General features: G+C 43.2%; 1 protein-coding gene across 1 annotated transcript; it reads left to right on the top strand.

Annotated features, from left to right (window-relative positions):
• Positions 1 to 5,717: 5,717 nt before the first annotated feature.
• Positions 5,718 to 25,079, top strand: sim1a (SIM bHLH transcription factor 1a). The gene is made up of 11 exons (XM_041943186.1): positions 5,718 to 5,892; positions 11,262 to 11,344; positions 12,590 to 12,679; positions 12,765 to 12,873; positions 12,970 to 13,055; positions 17,431 to 17,630; positions 17,800 to 17,906; positions 18,399 to 18,546; positions 21,701 to 21,866; positions 23,568 to 23,979; positions 24,361 to 25,079. The coding sequence occupies exons 1-11, from the start codon at positions 5,718 to 5,720 to the stop codon at positions 25,077 to 25,079; spliced, it is 2,295 nt and encodes a 764-aa protein (XP_041799120.1).
• The last annotated feature ends 773 nt before the right edge of the window (positions 25,080 to 25,852 follow it).

Below are 25,852 nucleotides of genomic sequence, written 5' to 3'. Positions count from 1 at the left end.
GTTGCGCCCTCAGTTTTTGGCAGTTTTTGTGTGACTGGGTTGGGTACTATGTAAGTGAACCTGTGACGTCTGACAGTCTGGGCCACTGCAAGCTACTGTCAGACTCAGTACAGCATTTACCATCACAACACAGCTGTGGGGTACAATAACCAGTATCAGACTACAGTGTCAGTGGATTTGCTAACAGATGACCACAGACGGTATCTTTGCTGCTCTGACTAAACTGCCAAAGATTTTGCAGTCAGTAACCAAACCTCAGCTGACGAACCCTAACTCCAGCTATGCCAAATCCATGGCAGAAATGTAAACAACATGTGACATCTGTACAGGCCGGCAGGAGAGGTGGATGCTTCAGCGCTCAGCTTGGACACACTGGCTGGAGTGACTTTTGCACATCGCAAGTTGAAGTTGTGAACGTCAACATGTTGTCACCTTTTAAGTGTATAAAGACAAAAGCACTGGACTCAGTGTTCACCCTCTTGTAGCTCTGTTTTGGTCTCCACCAACTCCTGAGGAAAAGTCTGACTCTTTATCTGATGAAAGCTCCACTGTGTCTGTCTGCTGCTGAGCAGGTAACACACAGTGGATGGGAAAAGCGTTTTCTCATCTGTGAGAGTAAACAATGAGCTGAAACTCACTGCAGAGCTCTGTGAAGCTCAGCACAGCTGCACATTCAGCTGATTATCCTCTGAAGGTCCTCATCGTCACATTATTTTAACACTGACATTTGATACAACGTTAATATAAGATATCGATCACGGCCACTTCACCGTTTCAGCAGATCATGTTCGTCTATTCATGCAAAGCTGATGTCAAACAAGGTGACTGTCACACATTTCTGCCACATGCTGGATTATGTAAAAACATCTGAGGGTGTGCAGTCAGAAAGAAAGTGGGTTTGCCAGACATCTGTAGCCAGCTCATCACCTCTGCATGGGACGTGCAGCGTCATTAGTCACTAATAACACTCGTGAATCTCCAGCCCAACTGCTCCTGGTCAAGTTGCATTGTGGGTAAGGTAGGTGGCCGGTTTTGACAAGGAAGAAGAATGAAATGAAAATAGAGAATATCTCTGGTTCTTCTGCATCAATTTTCAGTTTTTTTTTTTTCTTTTTTGAAGCTGTCAATTATCAGTCTGACAATGTTACAGGACTGCGATGCTGAATCAGCGGAGTATTCTTCTGAGGTACTGTAGGGTTAAAGATCCCTGTGATGCTGATAGGCTCATGAAAAGGTTTGGCAGCTGAAACACTTGGTAGAAATAGTGGAAAAGTTGTGGTTGAAAAGGAAAAAAAAAAACAAGTCTGTAATTTTAGGCCTGAGACAGAATGAAAACTTCAGTCTCTGGCATTAAGGGGAGATGTGCTACACACCCATCACCCCTACCTCCACACCTTTACCTCTGCCTCACCATGTGAAGGCCACATTACTTCCTGTATAGGATTTTGACTCCTGCAGGTCATGCTAATATCATTAACGATGGCTTTGTTCTATTCAAGTGTCTCAGTGTGACAGTGAGCCAGCACGAATAATACCAGGACCCTGAAGCTGAAGCGTTCATTTCATTATTTACACATGTGCTTGTCCTACTGAGACACGTCAACATGTCTTCTGTGAAAGCACTATTGGGTAGCACCTCGGCAGCTCACCTGGTCAACCTGGGCCCGGGCCTTTTTCTGCATGTTAATCCCCTCTCTCTCTCTTCCTGCCTTTCCTGTCCCTCTTCAGCTGTCACTATCATAAGAATAAATACATTTAAATAATGAAAAGCCCCTTTGGTACTGGACACTGTCACTGGCACCGTCAATGGTGTGTAATACAGAATCTTCAGTATGAACAAAATATTGGATCCTGGGCTGTGTACTAATGGAATGATTGGTAGTTTTAAACACGATAACGCTCCCTGTTATAATGCCAGACACATCCACAAAAGACTTGTGTGCATCGGTAATGTTTACCCCTTTGAGATAAACTCAAACATAGGATCAGCATCTCTAAAAAATAACTAGAGATTAGATTAGATTAGAGATGTTCTTTCATAGATCAGTGAAATTCAGTGAATGTAGAACATTAGAATCCCACAGTCCTGATAATCAAATGGACACCAGCAGAAAGTGAAAGTGCCTCTTCTGACTGTCTTTATATTTGATGCTTTTCCGACCACATGTTGGACACTAACGCTTTATTTATATAACAGAGCTGCTGTATCGAGGTCTGAATCTTTTTTTGGGATATAATGCAATTCTTGTGTTGGCACTCACAATCAGCTGTTTTCTTACTGTACATGAATAAAAGTGGTGTTCACAGGGCTAAAACAGCATAAAAATGGTCACTGAGTTGGGACCAGAATAAAAGCTTGAATCAATACCCATCCAAGTCAGAGTGGCAGCAGATAGCAACAATTAGTAGAAGTCATGCCTGACAATTTTGGAGGTTAACTGGCCTCAGCAGGAGTTCACATGTCATGATCTCACATGCATATTATGTTTTTTAGACCAAATATAAAAAAAATGGACAGTTTTGAGACAGTATATGACATTATAATAAAGGGCTTTATGTAGTATTTTCTACCAGAATCACAGATGCGGCAGTGCGGTGGGGGAGGGGTACTGTAATGTTAGGTGATAACATTTCCAAAAAACATAATAATAAATTGTGAATTTTCAGGGTTTTTTTTTTTGTTTTTTTTTAGATCAATTGTTTAAATTCTCTAATGTGTTTGGTCAAAAATATGGGCTGAATTGTGCTGGTGGAGAGTTTGAATTTATGTACTAGTATTTTAGGATTTGTAAAATCCTGGCTACACCCTGAAGCTGCAGATATTCATTAACCAGCTTTGTTTCCACATGTGATGCAAGCAGATCTGAAAATATCACTTGTGCTTTTTCTCCATCTTAAACAGACTGTATCTGACCTTTGCAGCTTGAGTACAAAATAGTCATTTTTAGCACACAGTGTCACCTCCCCAGTTCCTCCCGTTCTCTTGTACACTTATTCTTATGGTTAATGGTAATTTGATCAAACGCAAATTAATTACGGAATGTGCAACATATACGCACAAAACTGAGATGATGAAAGTCTTGAAAGTGGAGTGTGGGCATCTGCCCACTCAGTGATAAACTGCAAATTTATATTATTACTTATTTTCTGTGAGTGACGTGGTAAATGTCCTTGGGCCATCCTGCTGTTATTTATTACCAAATCTTGAGGGCCCTTTTTGCAGAGGGACCCTGTGTCAAAATGTAGTTTTAAGACCTTTAATGTTCTATTTTATATGCTGCATATTCTCAAACAAATGTATCTATAATCTGGGGTTTATTAAGGATTAGGATTATTTTCTTTTTGGATTGTTTCAGCAATTAATATACAATATCAGACAACTGTAAAAAAAAAAAAGAAAAAGCAACTACAAGGTGACGTTATTAAATGTCTATAGTCCAATAAAAAGTTTAAAAAAATATTTGTTTTAGGATTATTTGCATATTAATTTTCTTTTGACTGACTGAATGATTAACTGAGGAATCACTGCAGCCATAGTTTAATCAAATTACCACAGACAGACAGTGTGTAGTTTAATACTGGTTGCTTTGTGCAGCTCTTGGCACAATGGTAATGGAGCATGTGTGTGGTGGGGTCTCAGTTTTGGCCCGGGGTCCCCTCACATGCCCTGGCCCTGCTGGGGCCTGAGAGCAGTCACCCTCTTTGTTCATACACCAGTCTCACAATAGAATACTAATAGTATCACAGTGTATAATAATAATAATAATAATAATAATGTCTTATTGTTTCATGCGTTGAAGGAAATCATTCTCCCAGCTGTTTTGTTTATGCTGCTGAACTAAAGAAACTGTTTTGGTCTTATCAAAGGTTGAAATTTAAAGGGCTCCAGCGTCAATGTCGCAGCTCACCAAGACATTTTAGAAAAGTTGGAATCGAAACTTTCCTTCCAGTATGTGTTGTGCAGATAACACTGAGAAAGTAGCAGTGAAGCCTTGATCTTTTAGCAATAAAAGCTCTTCGGCGTGTTGTGATCGGTGCCTGACTGCAGGAGGCTTCGTCAGACAGAGGGTTTCTGTATTTAATTTTCCACACACGCGGTCAAACGAGCAGTGAAAGCGGAGCTGAAGCGAAGGTTAGAGCACCGTCAGACTCCGCAGGAGCCTCCAGCATCCCCGATGAGTCCCGCACCGCAGACTGGATCCCGTCACCGACCGGCCGCACCGGCTCCAGCCCGAGCCGAGAGGAGGAGAGCCGGGATGGAGCATCATCATCATTATCAACATCAGCAGCAGCTGCAGCAGCATTATCCTGGCCTGTGAGGGTTGGAATCTAGCATGAAAACTACTTCACACTTCCAATAATCATTCCTTGCGATCACATGTTTAAAAAGTTGTTGAGGTAATGAGGAAGAAGACAGCAGGCTGAGAGAGAACAGCATTTCACCTGTGCTGCTGCTCCGGAGCTGCGGATCCCACAGAGATCAGGAAGAACTAGTCCTGTTTGTTTTCAGGAGGGACAGAGGAGGTGACGGACCGCAGGCCTGCTGTGTCATGGCGGGATATCTGACCCACAAACTGAACATCAGCGCGAGTTTTCAGCTGTGTGCAGGAGATCAGGAGGGGTTGATTCACACACAGGCCGCCCAGCTGACGTCCAACAAGTTCTGCACCGCTCTGTCCAGGACCGGCGTGTGTGTCGGTGCTGGGGTCACACACACACACACACACACACACACATACACACACACACACACACACACACACACACACACACACACACCACAATATTTGACAAATGCTGATAGACCAAGTGGAGAAAATGCCGAATGCAAGAGAAGCTGTCAGAGATGAAACGGCTTTTATCGCAGCCTTTACTAAATGTAGACTTTGTTGACAAACAGTAAAGACAGAAAGAGGAGGAGTTCGCATCCCTTTTTCTCCTGTAACAGAGTTAAAGCAGCTCTCCAGTCCGCTGTGGGCCAGAGGGGCCATCTGCGTCCCGTTCCTGCTGGAGCGCGTCATTCCAGAGAGGAGCCAATAGACACGTGAACAGGGCGCCCAATCGTCCAATAGGAGCGCAGTCGGCCGCAGTGGGCGGGGCCTCGAGCCTGCGGCGCTCGGGCGGCTCTGCACGCGCTGCCAGCCATAAAATCACATAGAGCGCAGAAATGCGAGCGGGGAGGCTTTTTTTAGGGATTCTATCCGGACACTTTGCAGCCCAGCAGGCGTCAGTTTAGCGAATCTGCGCTGAGGTAAGCGAACACGCATTTATACATTTGTTATGTGTGGGTTTAAAAATACAGCCACTAAAATTCAGGAGAAAGATTCAAACAAGTGTCTTTCCTTTCCTTCGTTTTACGGAGCGATTCAGTGTGCTGTTTTAGAACAGAAACAAGTGATGCCTCCCGACGAACCCCGTGCTGTTTCACCCCGCAGGGCCTCATGTCTCCAGCGGTGCCACACTTCCCCTCCACATCCGCCGGGATGGAGCCCAGTGCGCGCTGAACCCTCCGATGGGCCGCCCGAGCGCAGCTAACCCGTCACAGATTCAGGAATTAGTCGAGTCCCGCCGGTCTCCATCCAGCGGCAGAACACCTGGAGACACCGCCGCGCGCCAGCTGCGGAGCTCAGGCCGAGCACAGGAGCCATCCAGCGCAGCGCAGTGCTATGAGACACCCGGACCGCGAGTGACCGCCGCCGGACAGCAGAGGAGACAGCATGAAGGAGAAGTCGAAAAACGCCGCCCGCTCCCGACGGGAGAAGGAGAACAGTGAATTTTATGAACTGGCCAAACTGTTGCCGCTGCCCTCCGCCATCACCTCCCAGCTGGACAAAGCCTCCATCATCCGGCTGACAACCAGCTACCTGAAAATGAGAATAGTGTTTCCGGAAGGTAAGAGAGGCGCCGTTCAGCTCAGAACAGCGAAAAAAGAGAAAAGTGAGCCTGATTCTGCTAACTATAGCCTCAATGTGACAACAATGTTCAGTCATTAATGCAAGTGTGTGTGAACACAACCTTCATCTCATCACTGCAGTCACTGTGGTGTGTGTGTGTGTGTGTGTGTGTGCGGGATTTCCTCTCAGTTTATTCTGAAGTCTTTACTTATTTCTTCATATTAAATTCAGAGAAGGGAAATATGAAAAAATGACATTTTTTCTCACAGATAAATGTCTTTTCCTGGGTGCTCATTTGTCGCCATTCTGAAAACTCCTAATTTTCCAGGAACGAAAAATCAGTGCCGCCTCGTCTCGAATACCTGACCCGTTTCTGTCTCAAAAAATCTCACAAACATTTCACGCTTTTATTTTTCTGTTGTTTTCTGTCTGTTTTTTGATTGTTTGGGCCCTGCTCTCAGTATCTCCAGGCGCTTAAAATGGAGGAAACGGAGACGTGTGCGCACATGTGAAATGATGGAGGATTTATTCGCGTGAATCCGTCAGTAGTTCAGAATCTTTATTTCAGGAAATGATCATTTAACAGCGACAGATCATAATGAAATCTGTCCACTCTTTGTCCTCGTGATGAGTGTGTGGACTCGGCGGCTGAAGTCTCCGCGTCCTCGGTGCGTCCGTCCGCGTCCCCAGCCTGCAGCGCCGCGGTTTCTCTCCGGGGCCCCTGGCGGCCCCTGCCAGCAGATTAGCTGTGATGAGGCTCCATCCTGCGTGCCTGCTGCAGAGCCGCGGATATTAGTATGATCTGCACGTCTGATCCCTCAACATATGGAGCTCCTTGTAACAGTAAAGCAGGAGGTGGCGGAGCGAAGGTGGAGTGACAAAGAAAACACAAAGGGACGGCGAGGATCCGCGTCTGTACACTGAGGGAGGGTGGTGGTAACTTTGTATTGATCCTTTACCTCACTGGACCGACACACTGCAGCATGACATCCATTACAGAAGTACAGGCTGAATAATGCCATGATCTTTCAGCAGCTAAAGATAAAACTTTATTATTCACACATCGAGGAAATTAATTTGTTACAGCCGGAAAAGTATAAAAAGAGAGCCAAACACATCGAAAGAAAAAAAAAAACAGAATAAAACATAAGAATCAATTATATATATGAATATTATCTACATGATCCTAAAAATATTGTTAACAATACTGAACTGCACATGAGAAAAATACTGTTGTCTAAAAAATATTGAACTGCACCTGAGTCCAATATGGATCAGTGTTAGAAATACTGTACTAAGTAATAGAATAAACCCATCATCATCATCATCATCCAGATGATATATCCACATATATAAATATGGACAGTGTGTGGGGGCCTATATATCTATATATATCTATATATATATAGATAGATAGATAGATAGATAGATAGATAGATAGATAGATAGATAGATAGATAGATAGATAGATAGATAGATAGATAGATAGATAGATAGATAGATAGATATCAATGTTCATTTCAGCAAAGTTATTTAAGAAATCAGCTAAGGAACCAAATCCAGATGTTGTTAAGTAAGCATATGTTATACTGCAAGGCAAGGAGCATTTCTTTCCAGTGCACCCAGCTCGAAAACATCCAGCCGCTGTGTGATTATTTTCACCGCTGGATCCCATCAAAGTGGAAATGAGAGATGAATACCACAGATTCTTAAAAATGTTGCAGAAAGCAAAATGCAGGGTGGTTGTAAGAAAGCTGCTATTACTGAACCACGGGATTCCAGACAACAGGAGCCTGAAATCAGTGTTGAATCAGGATTTAGTGGACTGAGGTCTGGGGGGCCGGGGGCCACAGACAGCAGTCAGGCTTCTGAGAAGGTGCTTTTCACGCTCAGAGTCTTCTGCTTCTTCTTCCGTCCAAAATCATGGTGTCGCAATGAGTTGTCAATGCTCAGCAGCACTTTCAACATCAAACCCAGTTTTAACTCTGCTTTCAGGACTCTGGCACAGTTCTCAGTAACACCAGTCGCCCACAGTCTGCATTTCTTGCATGACTGGAGGATGTCCGGCTGCTCTCCTGTGCTGTTATTATGTGTGGCAACGTCAGCTAGTGAAGCTCGCTAAATAATTGAAGGGACGATTACTCCTCTGTCTTTCACAAGCCGTGTTGTGATTTCCCCTTTAAATCACCTCTGCTGTTTTAAAGGCCGGACCTCTTCACTCAGGCTTCACACGCCTTTCACACCAAGGATCCCCATGTACGCTCCACCACAGGCCACACGTGATGATTTAGTCGTGAAGAAGCCCATCTGAGAGGCCTTTAGTGCTTTTGCATAAGTGGGGAGAAGAAAAGCTCTAAGTGTTCTTAATTTTTAGGGGATGTGCGGAGAGATTTTTGCTTTATTTCTGTGACCTGGGAGGTCACTTTTATTTATGGCGCTCAGAGTGGTCAGTAGTATGACCTTTGACCTCAGCAATGCTGTCCATCCAGAGTTAAATTACATGAGACCCCACACTACAAATATCTTGCTGACTTCTCGCCATGTCAGCCTTGAAAGACTTTTAAACAGGCTAAAATCGCCCTCTATTATCTTGACTGTGTTTGCTGAATTAAACTGCCATTTATTAGTTTACTGTGACTGAGTTTAAATCAGCCTGTAGCTTTTTTATAGGCTACAGCAGCCTAAGATTCACAAACACAAAGACACGACAAAGTAAAAGCAGTGATATGAGAAGAAAATCCACTGAGGCCTGCTAGGTGTTCCTGAGCTTTCAGCCACATGTCAGGGTGCTCCTCATCAGATGGGCTTCTTTTCCTGTCGCTGTAACATTCTGATACAACTTAAAGACCTATCTTTAGGCCTTGTTTACTGTTATTTGACACATGGCTTTTTGCTCAGCTCTGATTGGATCATTTTTGTTACACTTTTACACGTTTAGCCTAACTGAGAGTGTGAGAAGAGGCAACGTATCCACAGTGTCCGCGCAGAGCCGATCACCTCATGACTGCTGCTGTTTAATGCGTCATGAGGTGTTCAGGGAACACCGCGACTTTTTAACTGTGGATTATAATTCAAGATTCAAACAGTTCGCTGGAAGCCTGATCAAACTGTGGAACTGTGGAACAACAAAACATTCATGGCGCTGCATTTATTTATTTATATTTATCTGTGGATTTAGTTGTTTCAACATGTGTCGAACAAATGTTTTCATTTTTCATATATGTCAATTTCAGCGTTATTTAAATAAGTTATTTAAAAATTAAGAAATGAAAGGAAGTTAAAAGCTAAGGAACCACATATAAATTTTGTTGAATAAGCATACGGTATATAATAATAATAATAATAATAATAATAATAATAATAATAATAACAATAATAATAATAATAACCATTATAAAAATATTTATATGATATTAGATCGTTCTAACATTTAAGGAGAACACCAGCCTGGGGATCGGGGGTCCTAAAATAAATCTGAGGCGTCACAAGATGATTAAAAATATAAGGAAAATTTAATTAAATTGTGTATTTTTTAAATTCCTCCTTTTCTTTTTGATTGTTTTTCTTCTTGTGAAACACTGACTACTTTCACCTCTTCAGGTCTTGTTTCTAGCGGTTTCCACCTCACCCGCTGTGCTCATCATGCGCGAGCGACTGTTTCCGCTTTTCTTCAGGACGAACAACCCGCCGCGCACATTATGGAAAATAATAATAATAATAATGATATCGTCGCAAACTGGAGCGTCTTGTCTCCCAGCTAACGGAATAATGTACAGAGATAGTGAGCGGCTTGTCGTGGTGAACTCATAAATCAACAAGTTGGATGAATGTAAAATCAGTCACTTTGTGTCTGAGGTGGAGGCTCTCAGGTGAGCGGCCCCTCAGCGTCTGGATTGAGGAGCCCACAGTCACCACATCACCTCATGATAGTGAAGCTCAAGGAGACTGATCAGAACCTCGACTCTTTAGGCTCTGTTATTTTCAGATTTTTTCCCTGCTGATCATAAAGGATTGTGCCTCCATAATGAACTTAACGAAATTGATTCTGATCGTCTAAATGTATTATTATTATTATTATTATTATTATTATTATTATTATTATTATTGTTGTTGTTGTTGTTGTTGTTGTTGTTGTTGATGATGTCGTTGTTGTCGTTGTCGTTGTTGATTGATGGAGGCCTCTGACTGTGAGCACGGGGCGCAGGCACAGGCCCTGCTCCTGGCGGCCCGCGCGCTCGCAGAGCAGCGGACGTTTGGCTGTTTTCTGCTTTCAGCTCGTGCTCCCACAGCGCTGTTTGCTTCTGCCAGTATTTAAAGTCTGTATGTTTGTGTTTATTCATCTTTGATATGAAGTGGAAGCCAGCGATTTTCTTCCTCTCGTGAGTGTTTTTTTTTTTTTTTTTTTTTTTTTTCGGGGGGGGGGGGGGGGGGGGGGGGGGGGGGGGGTAATTTGGTTGTATTTCCATGCAAACGTGAGGTCGGTGTTAGCTCCACATGAAGCGTGGAGGCGGCGGGGGCTGTGATCCGTGCGTGCACGCCGCCTGTTTGTTCTGCAGAGCGGGATTTGCATGTCAATGTGGAGCGCTGCTGCACAGACTTCCACGGCTCTGTCCGCTGAGCTCTGTCACACCGTCTCACGTGTTTTTTTTTTTTTTTCTTTTTGTTGCTACTGCTGTGAAGGCTTTATGAAAATGTTTTCACGCTACAACATTTGCAATGATCCGGATTCGATAAAAACCCGCTCCGAGTCTAATTTTAGCTTTGGGGTATTTTTAGAGCTGCAGGCTTCAGACAGTGAGCTTAACACATTGTAGCAGTTTGCGCTGGTTGATTTCGAATTTGTGATGCTCATTGCTGCAGTTTAACGAGTCTGTGCAGGCGACACTTCCACTGCAGACGCTGTTGCACCCTCAGTGTGAATAGAACTAGTTTAAGGAAATTTCTGCTCATTTCTTTTGATATAAAATTATTGCAATAGTTCTTTTTCTTCTGATCATATGATGCAGTGAAATGTGTGTAGTCTAAAGACTGAAAGCCTATTCAGTAGCTGTGTACTGAAGGATAAAGGACAGTCTATTAGCCTGTAAAACCAGCTTATGGGGCGCAGACATTATTGTTACCATTATTTGTTCTTACATTTGTTGTGGCCTATTCAGATAATATGCCTAAAATAAAATTCCATTTGTAGATGAAGGTTACGAATCTGTTGTGAACTTGCAGACGTTGGAGTATATAGGCTCAAATATAGAATTAGACCCTGTCTTGTCCCTGGCTTTCCAGCATATTTTTTCCCCTCTGCTTTCTTTGTACAATATAAAAATTTGGAGGCAAATTATATTTGATTTTTCCGTGTGATTTGTTTCCCAGGCCTTGGGGAGTCTTGGGGTCATGTGAGCCGCAGCAGTTCTCTGGATGGAGTCAGCCAGGAACTAGGCTCCCATCTCTTGCAGGTACTTGCTACTGTGGTTTGGAAAATTCACACTTAAAAAGCAGCTGGAACAAACTGTGAGTTTTGGGGTTTGCAAGTGACTGAGATGCCACAAGGTAATTTAAATTGTCCTTAAATGTTCATTACAATGAATGAAGAATTAGCTTAGCTCTTTGGAAAATAAACAGAACAAGATATACTTACTGTTATTATCATAATTATTATTATCTTTATTTTTACCATTCAGCCATATGTAGACTGTGTGTGGGGGCTTTAGTGGCTGGTGCCATCTGCCTCCTGCTGCCTTCATTCATGTGCTTTAAGAGTGAAATGAGCTGAACACATTCCTGGTCACGCACAGCCTCAGTCTGTCCTGCAGCCCCTCTTACATCAGCAGCAACACAATGGAGCAGGGCTACGGGGCTACAGGCTGGCCCGAGACAAGCACAGGTTGGCTAGCACTGGTCAGACAGACACACAAGAGTGCCGAACAGAGCTTCATGTAAGCTGATCAGGCCCACAGGATTGTCAGTTACAGAGTAGCAAAAAGGGAGCAAGAGAGGGCTAGAAGCTTTCAGCAGGTCTACAGCATCAAACAAACAAAAAACAGACTGGACTTAAATTAGGTTTCATAATGACAGTGTAGTATTAAGCTCTTATTTAGGGCTTTATGCCCTAAATAAGAGCTTATATATAGAAGTTAAGATTACTATTATTAGCAGTATTATCATTATAATGCTATTATCATTATTATTATCAGTTATTTAATAACAATAATAAGAATAATAGCAACAACATCCATAATAATAATAATAATAATAATAATAATAATAATAATAATAATAATAATAATTCAGCAGCAGCATGAACTACAGTTTCCAAAATGACCGGGAAGATGAATCGACACCTCTTTGAAGGGAAAAGTGAACAGGTGCAATTTATTGCATGGCTGTTGTATTAGACTTCATCAGTTTGAGCTAGATTGAGCTTTATGAACTGAGTCTTTCCTTAAACAGTTCCTTCAAAACATGTTACATGTCATTTTATAGATATTTGTGTTTGTTATTTCATTCCTTTCTTCAGATCTTTATTTTGTTATGATGTTGTTGCAGCAGTCAGTTTGTCTGCTGTGGCAGCAGCAGCGATCATATTAATACGACACTCCAGTGTGTACATGTTGTCCATGGAAATGTACAAAAGATTAAAAGGCAGTAAAAGGCTAATCGTTTTTGGACTATAGTAAAACTGTTTTTGTTTTTTCTTTCAGACGTTAGATGGCTTCATTTTTGTGGTTGCTCCAGATGGGAAAATAATGTACATATCAGAAACAGCATCCGTCCACTTGGGCCTGTCGCAGGTTGGTTTGACAAGCTTAATGTGACCTCTTCTGATATGCTGGGCCTGATGTGTCGCTCTTCTGAGATCAGTGTTCATTTCAACAGGTAGAGTTGACGGGAAACAGCATCTACGAATACATTCATCCAGCAGATCATGATGAAATGACAGCCGTCCTCACAGCACACCAGCCTTACCATTCACACTTTGTTCACGGTAATCAACAACCCAGGCATGTTGTACTGTATCTGATGTGGACTCATCATACAGGATAAATAACTTGTTTTTTGCATGTTTTTGTATTCTCTGCAGAATATGAGATGGAACGCTCCTTCTTCCTGAGAATGAAATGTGTCCTCGCTAAAAGGAATGCTGGTCTTACCTGTGGGGGCTACAAGGTAGTGGGGCTATGTGCTAAACTGGCATGAGTACAACTGTCTTTATTTTATATTATGTTTTTATATTATAATTAACTTTATAACTGTGTTTTAAAACAACATTGACATTGATGAGTCAATAAATCAATCCAAAGAAACAAAATAACTAACACTTTCTATTAAGACAGCATCTACGGCGCATTATGGGGGCATTCATAGTGAATTATAATACATTCATAATGGAAAGTGTCATACATTTTCATAAGTTTAAAGGAATTTGCTGCACCATAAGTGATTTATATGTAAGAAGCCAAAATACAGAGAATTACAAGTAAAATGTATCTGCTGTCATAAAGCATTATGAATGCTTTATAATTCACTATGAATGCACCCTTAATGCACTGTAGATGTCGTCTTCATAGATATATCCACAAAACTCAAAGTCAAACTCAGAAACCTTAAAAAGAACTTAAATTCATTCATGTGTGATAAAGTCTTAGATGCACAGAAGGTCGACAAATAAGCGGCTCCCAAATGTGATGTTTAGGCTGGTTTCCAAATATATTTCTGGTGATTGTTCAAGATGTTTGCACTGTATTTAAGGATAACAATACTAAATGTCTGAAGCCTTGCTAGTGGCCACTACAGGCTGCAATGCTCATGACACCTGCAGTATGTGCAGTGTTTCATGGAATGAACAACATGACAATTTTACTTAATTATTAAATTACTTTACCAGTATTTGTTGAAATTTTAAAGGTGTCAAGTCAAACGTATTTCTATAGCACATTTAGAATAACACGAGTTGACCAAAGTGCTTTATAAACATGAGCAGAGGAAAACAAGAAGTACAGACACAAATCATGCATATACCCCAGCAAAAAAAACTGAAAAACTAACGAAAGAGCCATTGAAAAGCCCATTTAGCAGAAACTGAAGTACACTGGAAAGCCAAAGAAAAGAGGTGGGTCATGAGCTGTGTTCTGAACAATTCAGTAGATGGGTGGATCTGATGCTTTGGGCAGTTTGTTCCACAGACTGGGGCCCATAACTGAGACAGTGCAGTCACCCCTGAGCTGAGCCCAAGGGACAGGCAGCAGTGACTGGTCAGAGTACCGGAGTGTTCTTGGTGGGGTGTAAGTAATTCAAAGGTCAGATAGGTAAGAGGGAGCCAATCCATGAGGTGCTTTAAAAATAAGTAAAACGACTTTAAAATATACTCTAAAACTGCCAGGAAACCAATGGAGGGAGGCGAGTATGAGGGAAATATGTTCTTACTTGCGGGAACCAGTTAAAAACCTAGCAGCTGCATTCTGCACATACTGCAGATGTGAGAGTGAAGACTGACACACTGCCATGTACCAGGAGTTGCAGTTGTCAAGCCGAGAGGTAATAAAAGCATGGGTTGCTTTTTTAGGATTTCAGAATGATGAAAAATGTTGTACTTAAAGTTTGTGTATGGAAAAAGCTGGCTGCCGCCAAGGAATTTACCTGTTTGTCAAGTTTAAATGCAGAATCAAAAATCATCCCAAGGCTATATGCACAGGGTTTCAAAAAGGATGACCAAGCCAAGCGTCCCACAGTGAGTGCTGGTGGATTCAGGAGGGCTAAAAAAAACACCCCAATTATCAGTTCATTTAGCATTAAAACGTTCTGTGATATCCAGTCTTTAATGTCCTGGAAACAATAAAATAGAGGCTGCAAGAACTGAGGGCTGTGACATTTTAGTGGGAGATATAGCTGGGTAACATCCACAAAACAATGGAAGGAGATGCTGTGCTTCTCAATAAGGGGACCCAGAGGAAGCATACATCGAGAGAAAAGAAGGGCCACAAGAACAAAGCCCTGAGGGACTCCACATGTGAAGGGGCAGACGAGGAAGAAGCATTTAACACACTGACAGAAAAACTTTAATCGATTTAGGGCCATACCCGTGATTTCAACCCATTGTTCAAGTCTGGTGATAAGTACCTTATGATGGACTGTATCAGATACCACGCTAAGGTCTAAAAGTATTAAATGAGCACAGTTCCCACTGTCTGCTGTATGGAACAAATCATTGTTAACTTTTCAAAGAGCTGATTCAATTGCGTTTCTTAAGAAGCAGCTGAACCCCTGCGTGTTTAAAACAGGAAGGAAAACAACCCGTGGAAAGGCAGTTTATGACAGGCAAGATGCTGGGGCTTACAGGATCAAACACCTCTTTTAGTAGGAGTTAGGGAATGTAGTCAGATAGTCTGATGGGAATGTTGCTGGTTTCAAATGACAAACTACTTCCCACACAGACAAAAGAGACACAGGTTCATACAGGACTGATTAGAAACTGATGGTGGAGCTATGGGGGAATCAAGAGTCCTGGTATTGAATCAGGTAGTTTTGAAGCATATCGTAGAAGATTTGTAGCTTGTTTTTTTTTCTCCCCATTTCCATTCAACGTTGTTGCAGCTCTATCTAAGAGTGTGTGTAGTGTCATTAAGCCAGGGCTGAGATTTACACTTAGCTCGTCTTGTCTTAAGAGGAACAACAGTATCAAGAATATTAGTGAAGGTGGTGGTCCAGAGTAAAACCTAAAGGTGTGGCCACATGTATGAGCTGACCAAGATGCATGTTGAGCAAGATTTAAAAATACTCACTAGCAAATCTATTTCAGGAATCAACGGCATGGATGTAAAAATCTCCAGCTATAGTAAGTTTGTCATAACTCAGCACAATAAAGGTCATATCAGAGAATTCAGGCAGGAAATCTGGATTTTGGTGAGGAGGGCAGTAAACAACTACACATAGGACTTGCTCAGGGCACCAAATGTTTAACATTAAGGTCTCAAATGAAAATAAGTGTTTAAAAGCAATTGGACGACATCTAAATTGATTTTAAAAAATGACTGCAAGACCTCCATGATGGCCCGCAGTTCTAGTCGAGCTAAAGAGTCATAGCTCGGGGACATAATTCCAGCAGCTGGGCCTGATCACCAGGTTTCAGCCAGGACTCAGTTAAAAGCTAGAAGTCCAACTGGGTAAAGGAGATAAAATTATTTAAGATAAATGTCTCATTTGAGAGTGATCTCACATTCAGGGGGCGAAGCTTAACAGGGATATCTTGTACAGAAAAACAGGTGGGAGAGGCAGCAGCAGTTGGCCTTAGGTTCTTATGGTTGGCGCCAGTATGGATTGAAAACTCCTTGCTCAGCCTTTGCGTAATTATCACAGGGATCGAAGTGGCGGAGTTTAGAGATGAATGGGGGCCTACAAGCCAGAAGGGGGAACTAGTCCAATCCAGGGATAAGAGTACAGGACAGGTGACCACAGGAATTAGTGCAGTTTCCTGGGGAGCGGAGATAGCCTGCGACTGGCCATGAGGGCACTGTTAGTCAGGGTGTGTTGGAAACTGAGTAAAGTATATTCTTAATTAAAGTACACGTGCCTAGAATGCTGGGGTGAATGTCATCATTCCTGTAAAAGGAGGGACGAGTGTAAAAGATCGTCAATGAAAAGCAAGTTAGCTGGACAGGGCGACTGATGCCAGGTGTGCCTCGGTTAAAAGAGGGGATAGGACCAGAGATTATAACCTGCTTTCCGAATTCACTATAAAGATCACAGATCCTGCTAAAGTAATGTTTTAAAATCTTTCATCTCTAGGTTAGAGACATTGTTGCAGCAGACATGGATAATGATGTTGTGGGCGTTGCTATATTTAGCAGGGTGGTGGAAAGGATCCTCAATCAGGATCAGCATCATCAAAATCCAAAGGATTCATCCATAGCGAGCATGAATCCGCTAAGAAAATTTCGTGGCAATCTTATACATTATGTGCTATCTTGTTTTAGTTCAGATTTTCAAAGATGGTGCTAGAAAAAGGCTGGTAGAGTCCTACATCCTCTAGGGAGCATGAAGGTTGCAAGTACATTTCATAGCAACAAGGGTTACCATAATCATTAGAGTCACCCTCTGGAGACCAGGACTATCCAGAGCATGTTTCATGTTAGTCTGGCCAGTATCTGTTGTGCTGAGTGGGAAAGGACCGTGGAGATACAGATGATTCCTGATCATTCATGTCCTGCTTGACTGAAGCCTTTTTAAAAAAGGAAGAACAGAAAAAAAGAGAGCGTAAGGAAGAAAACAACAAACACACCTTAGTTGGCCATTACTCCATTGTGCTCATTTGTTAATTATTAATAAGGGCAGATCAAACTGTAGCAGGTGTTCAGACTAAAAACAGCCCTGTGTTACGACAATACAACGGGCTGCGTTGGTGGGTGTGTGTCGCATCGGGTACTTGCTGATACCTGAATCATTCGATGACTCCCATGAAGTCCAGTTTGAGTGACCAAAGGACTGCTGGAACATGCATGGACTGATATTTATACTTTGTGTATCCATCTGTGAACTCTTCGCCCAGGTGATCCACTGCAGTGGCTACCTGAAGATCCGTCAGTACAGCCTGGACATGTCTCCGTTTGACGGCTGCTATCAGAACGTGGGGCTGGTGGCCGTCGGCCACTCGTTGCCGCCCAGTGCTGTCACTGAGATCAAACTGCACAGCAACATGTTCATGTTCAGAGCCAGCCTGGACATGAAGCTCATCTTCCTCGACTCGCGGTACGTTCTGAATGACTCAGTGCCTGCAGCTGGATACGTGTGTGTGAGGGTCTGGATGTGAGCTCTGTGGATTTGCTTGTTATGTATTTTGTGTGAAGGTGTGGGTGTTTGTAATGTGTAAATGCTTTAATGTACCCTCAGAATATGTGTGTGTGTGTGTTTTGCTCAGGGTTGCAGAGCTGACAGGGTTTGAGCCCCAGGATCTAATAGAGAAGACTCTCTACCATCATGTCCACAGCTGTGACTCCTTCCACCTGCGCTGTGCTCATCATTTGTGTGAGTTAGGTTTGTTTGACCTTTCTACAAATTCTCTCTACAGACACACACACACACACAAACACACATGTTTCCATCACTTTTGGGGACATTAAATAGATTTTCATTCCTTTCCTGGAGACTTACCCGAATCATAACCATGACCACTGCTTGCCTAACCCTAACCCTAAACCTAACCTCAACCTAAACCTAAACCTAACCCTATTTTTGAATCATTAACCAAGAGAAATATCATATAATCATTGTTAATTTGTAATATTTGTTAGTATAAAACAGCTACACCTAGTCACAATGCCATATGATAAAATAAAATACATTCAGTGCAGTTTTCCAATTTTCAATTTTTCCCATTTTAGTAATTGATCACTTTTTGTTGTTATTTGCTGCTATATTTCGATATGTAAATGTCATTAAGTGCTGTACACTGCTGCAGTTTGGATTTTTTTCCCCCACTGTGATTGTTTGCTGTAACTTCTTTCCCATCTCTTGTAGTGCTGGTGAAAGGTCAGGTCACAACTAAGTACTACCGTTTCTTGGCCAAACACGGTGGCTGGGTCTGGGTTCAGAGTTATGCAACCATTGTGCACAACAGCCGATCATCCCGACCCCACTGCATCGTCAGTGTCAACTACGTCCTCACGTGAGTATCTGAGTACCATCGGTGGTCCTAACTTTTAACTTTGCCACTTTGTCTTCATTGGTGGTTAGTCAAGGCTGCACATCAGTAGCAGCTGACATGGACATTTCATCAGATGGACAAATATGTCCAGTGTAGACAGAGTGCGACTCCTTTTTTCAAAACAAATTAGAGACGACTGATGAACCCTCAGTGGGTTGGAGATGTGATGGATTGATGGGAGACTACTAATGTCACGCCCACTGCTGATCACGCAGCCTCTCTGGCTTAACAGCAGCTTGTCTACATGTTCAAGTAATGCTCTTCTTCATCATCCAAACAGGAAACAAATGTAAAACGCTGTGACACAACACTCACTATAGCTTGAATCACTGTTGTATATATATTATTGAAAGAGAATAGAGAAACAGAGTATTTATCGATATGAAAATGGTGTGGATTACTACTGTATAGACTTACAGGGGTGATTGGCGGATACCTGACAGTTGTCAGTCAGACGGGTTTGATGTGAAACGGCTGAAGTGTCTTCCAGCTCCAGGGCAGAGAGGGGTGGCTCAGATGTCTGTTGTCATTCTCTGCTTTGATAAGATAATGAGTGTTGGTACTAGAGATTTACGCAAATAGTTGCTGTGAAGCAATTAACTGGAGGTTAATTGGAAACATGACACGTGTTTGGTTTGCAGAATCCGGGAATGAAGAAAGTTTGTCAAGTCATATTCTGCTTTTCTTAGTCTTTATTGTTGTGTGGTGAGTTAGAAACAAAGGAAATGTGATTGTGATTTCTATTCAGAAAACCAGACCTTTCTACCTTTGGTGGTAGACATTTCTGTCATTCTGTCATAATCCTAGTTATGTCAGAATGTCTGAGCCCTTTGTTACTAAGTTTGTTAAGTGTGTGCATGTGTTGGTTGTTACCTGTGGCGGCCTCTCTTTTGGCGTCAGTCACCTGGTATAGTTTATCTAAGACTGGCAGTTGTGCCTGCAGAGTATATAAACAGAGGCAGAAGCTGAAGCATATCTAGCTGGGCTGGGATGGCACTGGTTGGTCTTTATCCTGCACAAACAGCCCAAAAGCACTGAGTTGCCATGAAAATCCTCATGACAAGCTTCTACTCGGCTTCCAATAAAATCAAACTGTAATCATGGCAGAGATAGGAGCCACACTCTTACTTAGTGAGGCCTACCATTTACTTGCCTGTTATCCTATTATTTTATTGCCCCTAATGTGCATATTTCACAGATGTACAAGTGAGCATGTGGATGAATAAGACCTATAAAACCCTCCATTAAGCAGCACGGCTGGCTGCATTCAGAGGCAGAGAACAGCTTGACACACATTTCCTCTACCTCCTACATCAAATCCGCAACAGCTTTGTGTTTATGGCCTTTTAATTAATAGGCTGTAAACTTGATGAGCGTTTATGGGCTTCAGCTTACTGTGAGGGGAATGCAGCCTTTCTTCCCTCCTTGTCCTTCTTTTATAAATGTTTTTGAACCACTCTATGGATTGAGCCGCACAGCGACAGTGGAAATGGGGCAGCGTGGCTTCTTTGTTGTGTTGTTATCAGCAGCAGACTTGCTTTGCCAGGTAGCTTTAGCCTATACAGCCACGGATAACACAGCCGATAAGGCCACTTCACCTGCATGTGAACTCCCACTGTGTGTTCAGCTCTGATAACCTCTGCACCCGCCACTGCTACCACAACCCGACAGTGATTTAGCAATCCTGTAAATAAAGGCATGTCTGCAGAAAAAGCACGTAACCACATGTTTTGCTCACAGAAGTTACGCTGTCTGTTCAATCAGTCCTGCTGCGTTCTGTTCTGCTTTAGAGCAACGAGTCCAGTCGTCTCCTTTTAAGTGAGCACAATGTTAGTGCCCAGTACAAATACTTTCATTGATCCATCTCCCTTTTGTCACATTTTGTGAATATAACAATGTCTGTATACATGTGCAAAACAAAGGCAGGACCTTGAGAGCACTGGTTCCCAGCTTGGGAGTTAGAACACCTCAAGAGGTCACAGACTATAGCCGAAGAGTCGTGAAACAATTAACAGGATATAAAAGAAGAAAAGAACATTTTAGCACAAAATTAATTTTTTTTACTTGTCTCATATCTTTGCTTTTTACTTGTGACATATTTGATCATTTCCTCTCCTCAGGCTCGAACAATATATTCAAATAGAAGAATCTGAACTGCTTACAACTCAGTCACATATGCAACTTATCACGAGGTGTTGCAAGTACATACTGCTACATTTTAAGAGGTCTTATAGATAAAAGGTTGTGAACCAATGCTACCATTGTGCTACCATTTCTTTTTATGAAAGCCACAGTCCACTTACACACAGATGGCCCTGTCTGCCTGAGTGTATCCTCACCAGGTGTCTGAAATCAATGAATGTATTTGACCCTAGTGTACGTATGTATATTCTGCTTTTCAAAAGTAACCAGCGTATACATAAAGGGCTGGAGCTGAAACATTCGACTGACAGGAAATTCATGCATGTATGAATTTGTGTTTTTGTGGAGAGAGATTGAAACGGGGGGATATGCTTAGATGGTGGATCACTATTTGTCTCAAGTAAACCCTGTCCAGGTTTTCTGTTGTCTCTAACTTGATGCATCATCCATGGTGAGATCTGTAGAACACTTTAGTGCGAAATCAATTCCCTTTTCCCAGTAGTGAGACGTCCAAGCTTCTCCTATAGGCCCGATTCAGCCTGACATAGCCTTTAATCTCCCAGTGTATTTGATTGGACAGCTTTCCCTCTGTAGAGTGTTTGTTGAAAGCCTTGCTTCAATCCTTCTGGTAAAACAAGCATCCCAACAGCCATTCCAGCCCTCTTAGCACACCCCTCCCAGCAGTGGCACTCACACACACAGAAACACAAACACACATCTCTCTGCATGCCGGCCCTCAGCATCATGATGAGGCTCTAATTGCTAAACAGATGTAAATGGGTTTTTGCACCTAGAGAAAAACCAAACACACAGGTACATATGGGCTGTTTGTGTTCTTCAATAAAGAGCCTTTCCAGGGGACTGGGATCTGTCCTTGTGTAATTATGGACCGTATTAAATGCATGACATGCAAATGCAAAACAGACAATATTACTGTGAAAACACCACATGGAATTTGTGTTTGTGTCTGTAGGGAGACAGAGTATAAAGGCCTCCAGCTCTCTCTGGACCAGGCCACATCCAAGGCCTCTTACCCCTACAGCAGCAGCACCGCCAGCAGCCTCACAGAGACCTGCAGAACTCCCAAGAGCAGAGTATCCCGGCCCAAGACCAAAGCTCGACTCTCGCCATACACACAGGTGAGGATTGAGACTATTTCATAATTCGGCCTCCTGGTAGGAGGCTGAATACTTCCTACACTTGCTCATTCAGGTATGACACCTTGTTTTGGCTGACTTTGAGGCAGCATACACTTCTGGTGTCGACTTTGGTTTTGTTTTTATGGTGTTGTCCATTATTTCTGTAGGTTATGATAACATCGTACTCACCAAAGAAATTGCTGATATCTGAGAATATGTATGTCTGGTGACATCGTCCAGCAAAGCAAGGAACTCCAGCAGTCAGATGATCAGACTGGTTGTAAAAAAGCCAACACTTTAGCCACATTATCGAACCCACTTTATTTGGATAATGACTGGAAGAACAACATCACAAGTACAAGCAGCCAAAATGAGTTTTCCTTCACAGGGAGACTGTGGTCATCATTATGGACCTATTGCCTCATTTGCATTGGAGGGAGTCAGTTGAGGTGGTTTGGGCATCAGATTAACATGTCTCCTGGAGGGTTTATTGATCCCACATGTCCTTGAAACAGCTCTGGCTGGGAAGAAGGATCTGTAGGCTACTCTTCTGAGCTTGCTGCCACTGCAACCCTGAGTCTGAAAAGCAGCAGAAAATTGTTGACTTTACTTTGATGTAAAACAGAGAGTGAGTGCACCCAAAATGTTAGGGTAATGAGGTAATAATCCCTCATTCCACAGGGAAACTGTGCACACGACTAGTGTGGTGAAGTATGATAAATCAAAGTAGACCCAGGAAGTAATGTGTAAACTGTGATGGATGTTCACAACATTTTGGGTAATAATTTTACCTTGCATTCGTGTTTGTTGAATAATATATTCCAGATCATTTGGGCCTACATGTGGGCTCATTTCTAACCTAACCCGGTCTGACTGCCCATGTTTTTCATCCTATCTGACGGTGCTGTATTGTCTGTTATTAGCAATTTCTTTGACAATGGCCAAGGCTACCCTAGTAGCTCATTGGTTCATTGGTTAAGGTACATACCACACAACGACAATGTCCATGGTTCTGTTCCTGGACCTTTCTTGCATGTCGTACATGTCGTTCCTGTCTCTCTCTACACTGTAGATCAGCTAAAGGCAAAAGACCTTGAAAAATATATACAAAAATATGTCCATTCAGAGAGCTGGATACTTTGCTCCATGAGAGTGCTCCATGCATTCCAACTCAAGTTGTTCACTGGTTGATTAAACAGAAAAAATTCTTCCGAAGCCCACAGCGCATACCGATAAGAGTGCTTCACTGGCTCGGCGACGACTCCTGCAAACGTGGGTAGAATAAAGAGAATTCACTGATAGGTGTCTTTGTGACTTTTGATTTTTGCTTGAACTTTTGTTGAAAGTGTTTTGGAGACACTCAGTAAATTTTCTTTGTTGCTGTACAGTGGTTTCTTTTGTTATGGTTATGCATTTGGAAAAGTTTTTCTGGTGTGTCACATGACCAGCAAAGTCAACTGTGGACTTTACGCCAAATTTGCCATACAGTCTGGCATTGTTCCTGGGGACTTGGGTAACATACTAGCTAACTTTTCATAGCCAGTAAGTATACAAGAGCCCAACAAATTACTTTTACCGAATTTGTTGTTCAGCTGTTTATAGTCACTGGTCTCAACTGTGGCTCCCAGATTGTGTGTCACTTCATTTGAAGGCTTTTTATAATCTCTTTTCTTGTCTCCCTACCCACCTTTGTCACTGCAGTATTCTAGTTTCCAGACGGAGCGGTCAGAGTCTGACCAGGACAGTCCGTGGGGCAGCAGCCCCCTCACCGACTCAGCGTCCCCTCAGCTGCTGGAGCATAGTGAAGGCCTTGATGCCTCCTGTGTGTACAGGCAGTTCACTGATCCTCGCACGCTCTGCCACAACCTGTCTGAAGAGCAGCATCACTCCACCAGCGATGGCTACACACACCTCCACGTACACGGTCAAGGTCAAAGTTGTGAGCGTGGTCGATGCGAGGCGGGCCGATATTTTCTAGGAGCACCTCCGAATGGCAGGGACGCGTGGTGGGGCACCACCCGGTCCATCCTACCATTGAGCAAGAACTCCTTGGAGAACCATGAGGGATATGACAGCAGTATGCCACACATCACCGCCATCCACAGCTACCACGGTGAGGACTAAGACCTGGACCATGTCCACTGAAGAGACAAAGCTATATGGACAGTTGAAGCCTTGACTATTTTAGACTGAACCTCTCAATGGCTGGTATTCTGTGCTGATATTCTTCCACCAATGCAATATTCAGAGCCCCTGATAGGCAGATTGTTGTTGTCTCAGTCTATGACATGAAATACAGTAACACCTCCTCTCTTAATGCATTATGTTCTGCTGTTGTGCCATATAACTTGTATCAGTCTTGTTTTCATTTGTTCAGACCAGAAAATCATACAGAATCAAGAACCTGTGAAAATGAAGACCAACCATGGTTGCTAAGAATGGTTTCCTGAATGGTTTCCTCAGCACTGACTGTTTTCATTGTGTCCTCCTGCAGGTCGGGGCCACTGGGATGAGGACAGCGTGGTCAGCTCTCCAGACGGAGGCTCAGCCAGTGACTCAGGGGATCGGTACCAAGCTGACCACTACCGCTGCAGCCCGCAGGAACCCAGCAAGATCGAGACGCTGATCCGAGCCACGCAGCAGATGATCAAGGAAGAAGAAAGCCGACTGCAGCTGCGCAAGGGTCATCCGGATGCTCCAGTGGGGCCAGCCAATGGGCTGCCCAAGGGCCCTGGTCCCTGCTTCACTCCAGAGTATACTCAAGGGCCCCTACCAATACAGACCGTGTTGTGTCGAGGTTTAAGTCAGGTGATCAGCCCTGCACCTAGTCCTGCCCCCCTATCCAGGCTCAGCAGTCCAGGGTCTGAGCGCCTCCACAAGCCCAAAGACTACCTCCAGACAGACCTGTCCCCCCTTTCGTTGCCATTGCACCACCCGTTTGGTCGGCCAGCCCCGTGCTCCACTTCCCCCACCCCCGCCCCGGCCCTCTACCCTTCCCACACCCACCCACGACCCTACTTGGACAAGCATACAGCCTACTCGCTGACAGGCTACACTCTGGAGCACCTCTATGACCCAGAGAGCTTCCGGGGCTACTGTACCCCTGCCAGCACGGGCCCCACCCACCTTGATGTGACTCCTCACCTCCGCATACCGGCAGAGCAGACCCCCGGACACAAAGGCACCTCTGTCATTATCACCAATGGCAGCTGACACTCATCTTACACACAGTGGGACCGCAGTCACACAGCCTGAGCTGGTTAGCTCCGTTAGAACATCAAGCTGTTGTCATTCTGGATCCTGCTCGCTCGTTTTTTCATCATACCGATCAATTCTGATTCTAATCTCATTTGCTGCTTCAGTATAGAGTTACACTGTAGATATATTTCTACTGAAATTTTACTCAGTGTCTAAAGCCTGCAAAAGAACAAGTCAGCACACGTGTCTATGAACAGGTGCTATGTGAATATTCTCAACACGATCACCTGCAGCTTTTCACCCAATTTTACTTTACTTTACTTTATTTGTCCCAAGCAGACCCAAAAAGAGAACAGAACAGAGAGAGAACACCAACACTGGCAGCAGCATGGTGCTCCACCAGTCAATGAGCGGCCATGGTTTAATACACAGTTAGCTAGTTATCTTGTACCGAGTCTGCTTGGATTAAACTAAATATAATTTAGACCCTGATCCAACTCAGATCCCGACCTGGTCTCAGGTACCACTGAGTGGACCTGTGAGGACCATCAGACTTTATATCTGCTGCCATTTTCCTTCTAAATGGTTTGGTCTTCATGGTGGAGCAGAGTCTGGTCAGCTTTGTCACCAGCAACAAGTGTTTTTTTGCAGATTTTAATGAGCAAACTCAAAATGTCAACAAGTCCTCCAAATGTCCTCCAAATGAAACAACAGATTATGTTGCCAGTCCATGTCCCTGTGACACTTTAAAGTATTTTCTGATCTGACACCGCGAACAGCAGGGCCAC

This window comes from Chelmon rostratus, chromosome 8 (assembly GCF_017976325.1).
Source record: "Chelmon rostratus isolate fCheRos1 chromosome 8, fCheRos1.pri, whole genome shotgun sequence".
Taxonomy (NCBI): Eukaryota; Metazoa; Chordata; class Actinopteri; order Chaetodontiformes; family Chaetodontidae; genus Chelmon; species Chelmon rostratus.
This window is presented reverse-complemented; position numbering and strand designations above follow the sequence as displayed.

What these genes read in the sequence shown, in the direction of transcription:
- sim1a (XM_041943186.1), top strand. Translation starts at nt 5,718, where the DNA reads ATGAAGGAGAAGTCGAAAAACGCCGCCCGCTCCCGACGGGAGAAGGAG. An exon ending in TTACCTGTGGGGGCTACAAG is followed by an intron (nt 13,056 to 17,430) that starts GTAGTGGGGCTA and finishes CTCTTCGCCCAG; the next exon opens with GTGATCCACTGCAGTGGCTA. An exon ending in GCGCTGTGCTCATCATTTGT is followed by an intron (nt 17,907 to 18,398) that starts GTGAGTTAGGTT and finishes CATCTCTTGTAG; the next exon opens with TGCTGGTGAAAGGTCAGGTC.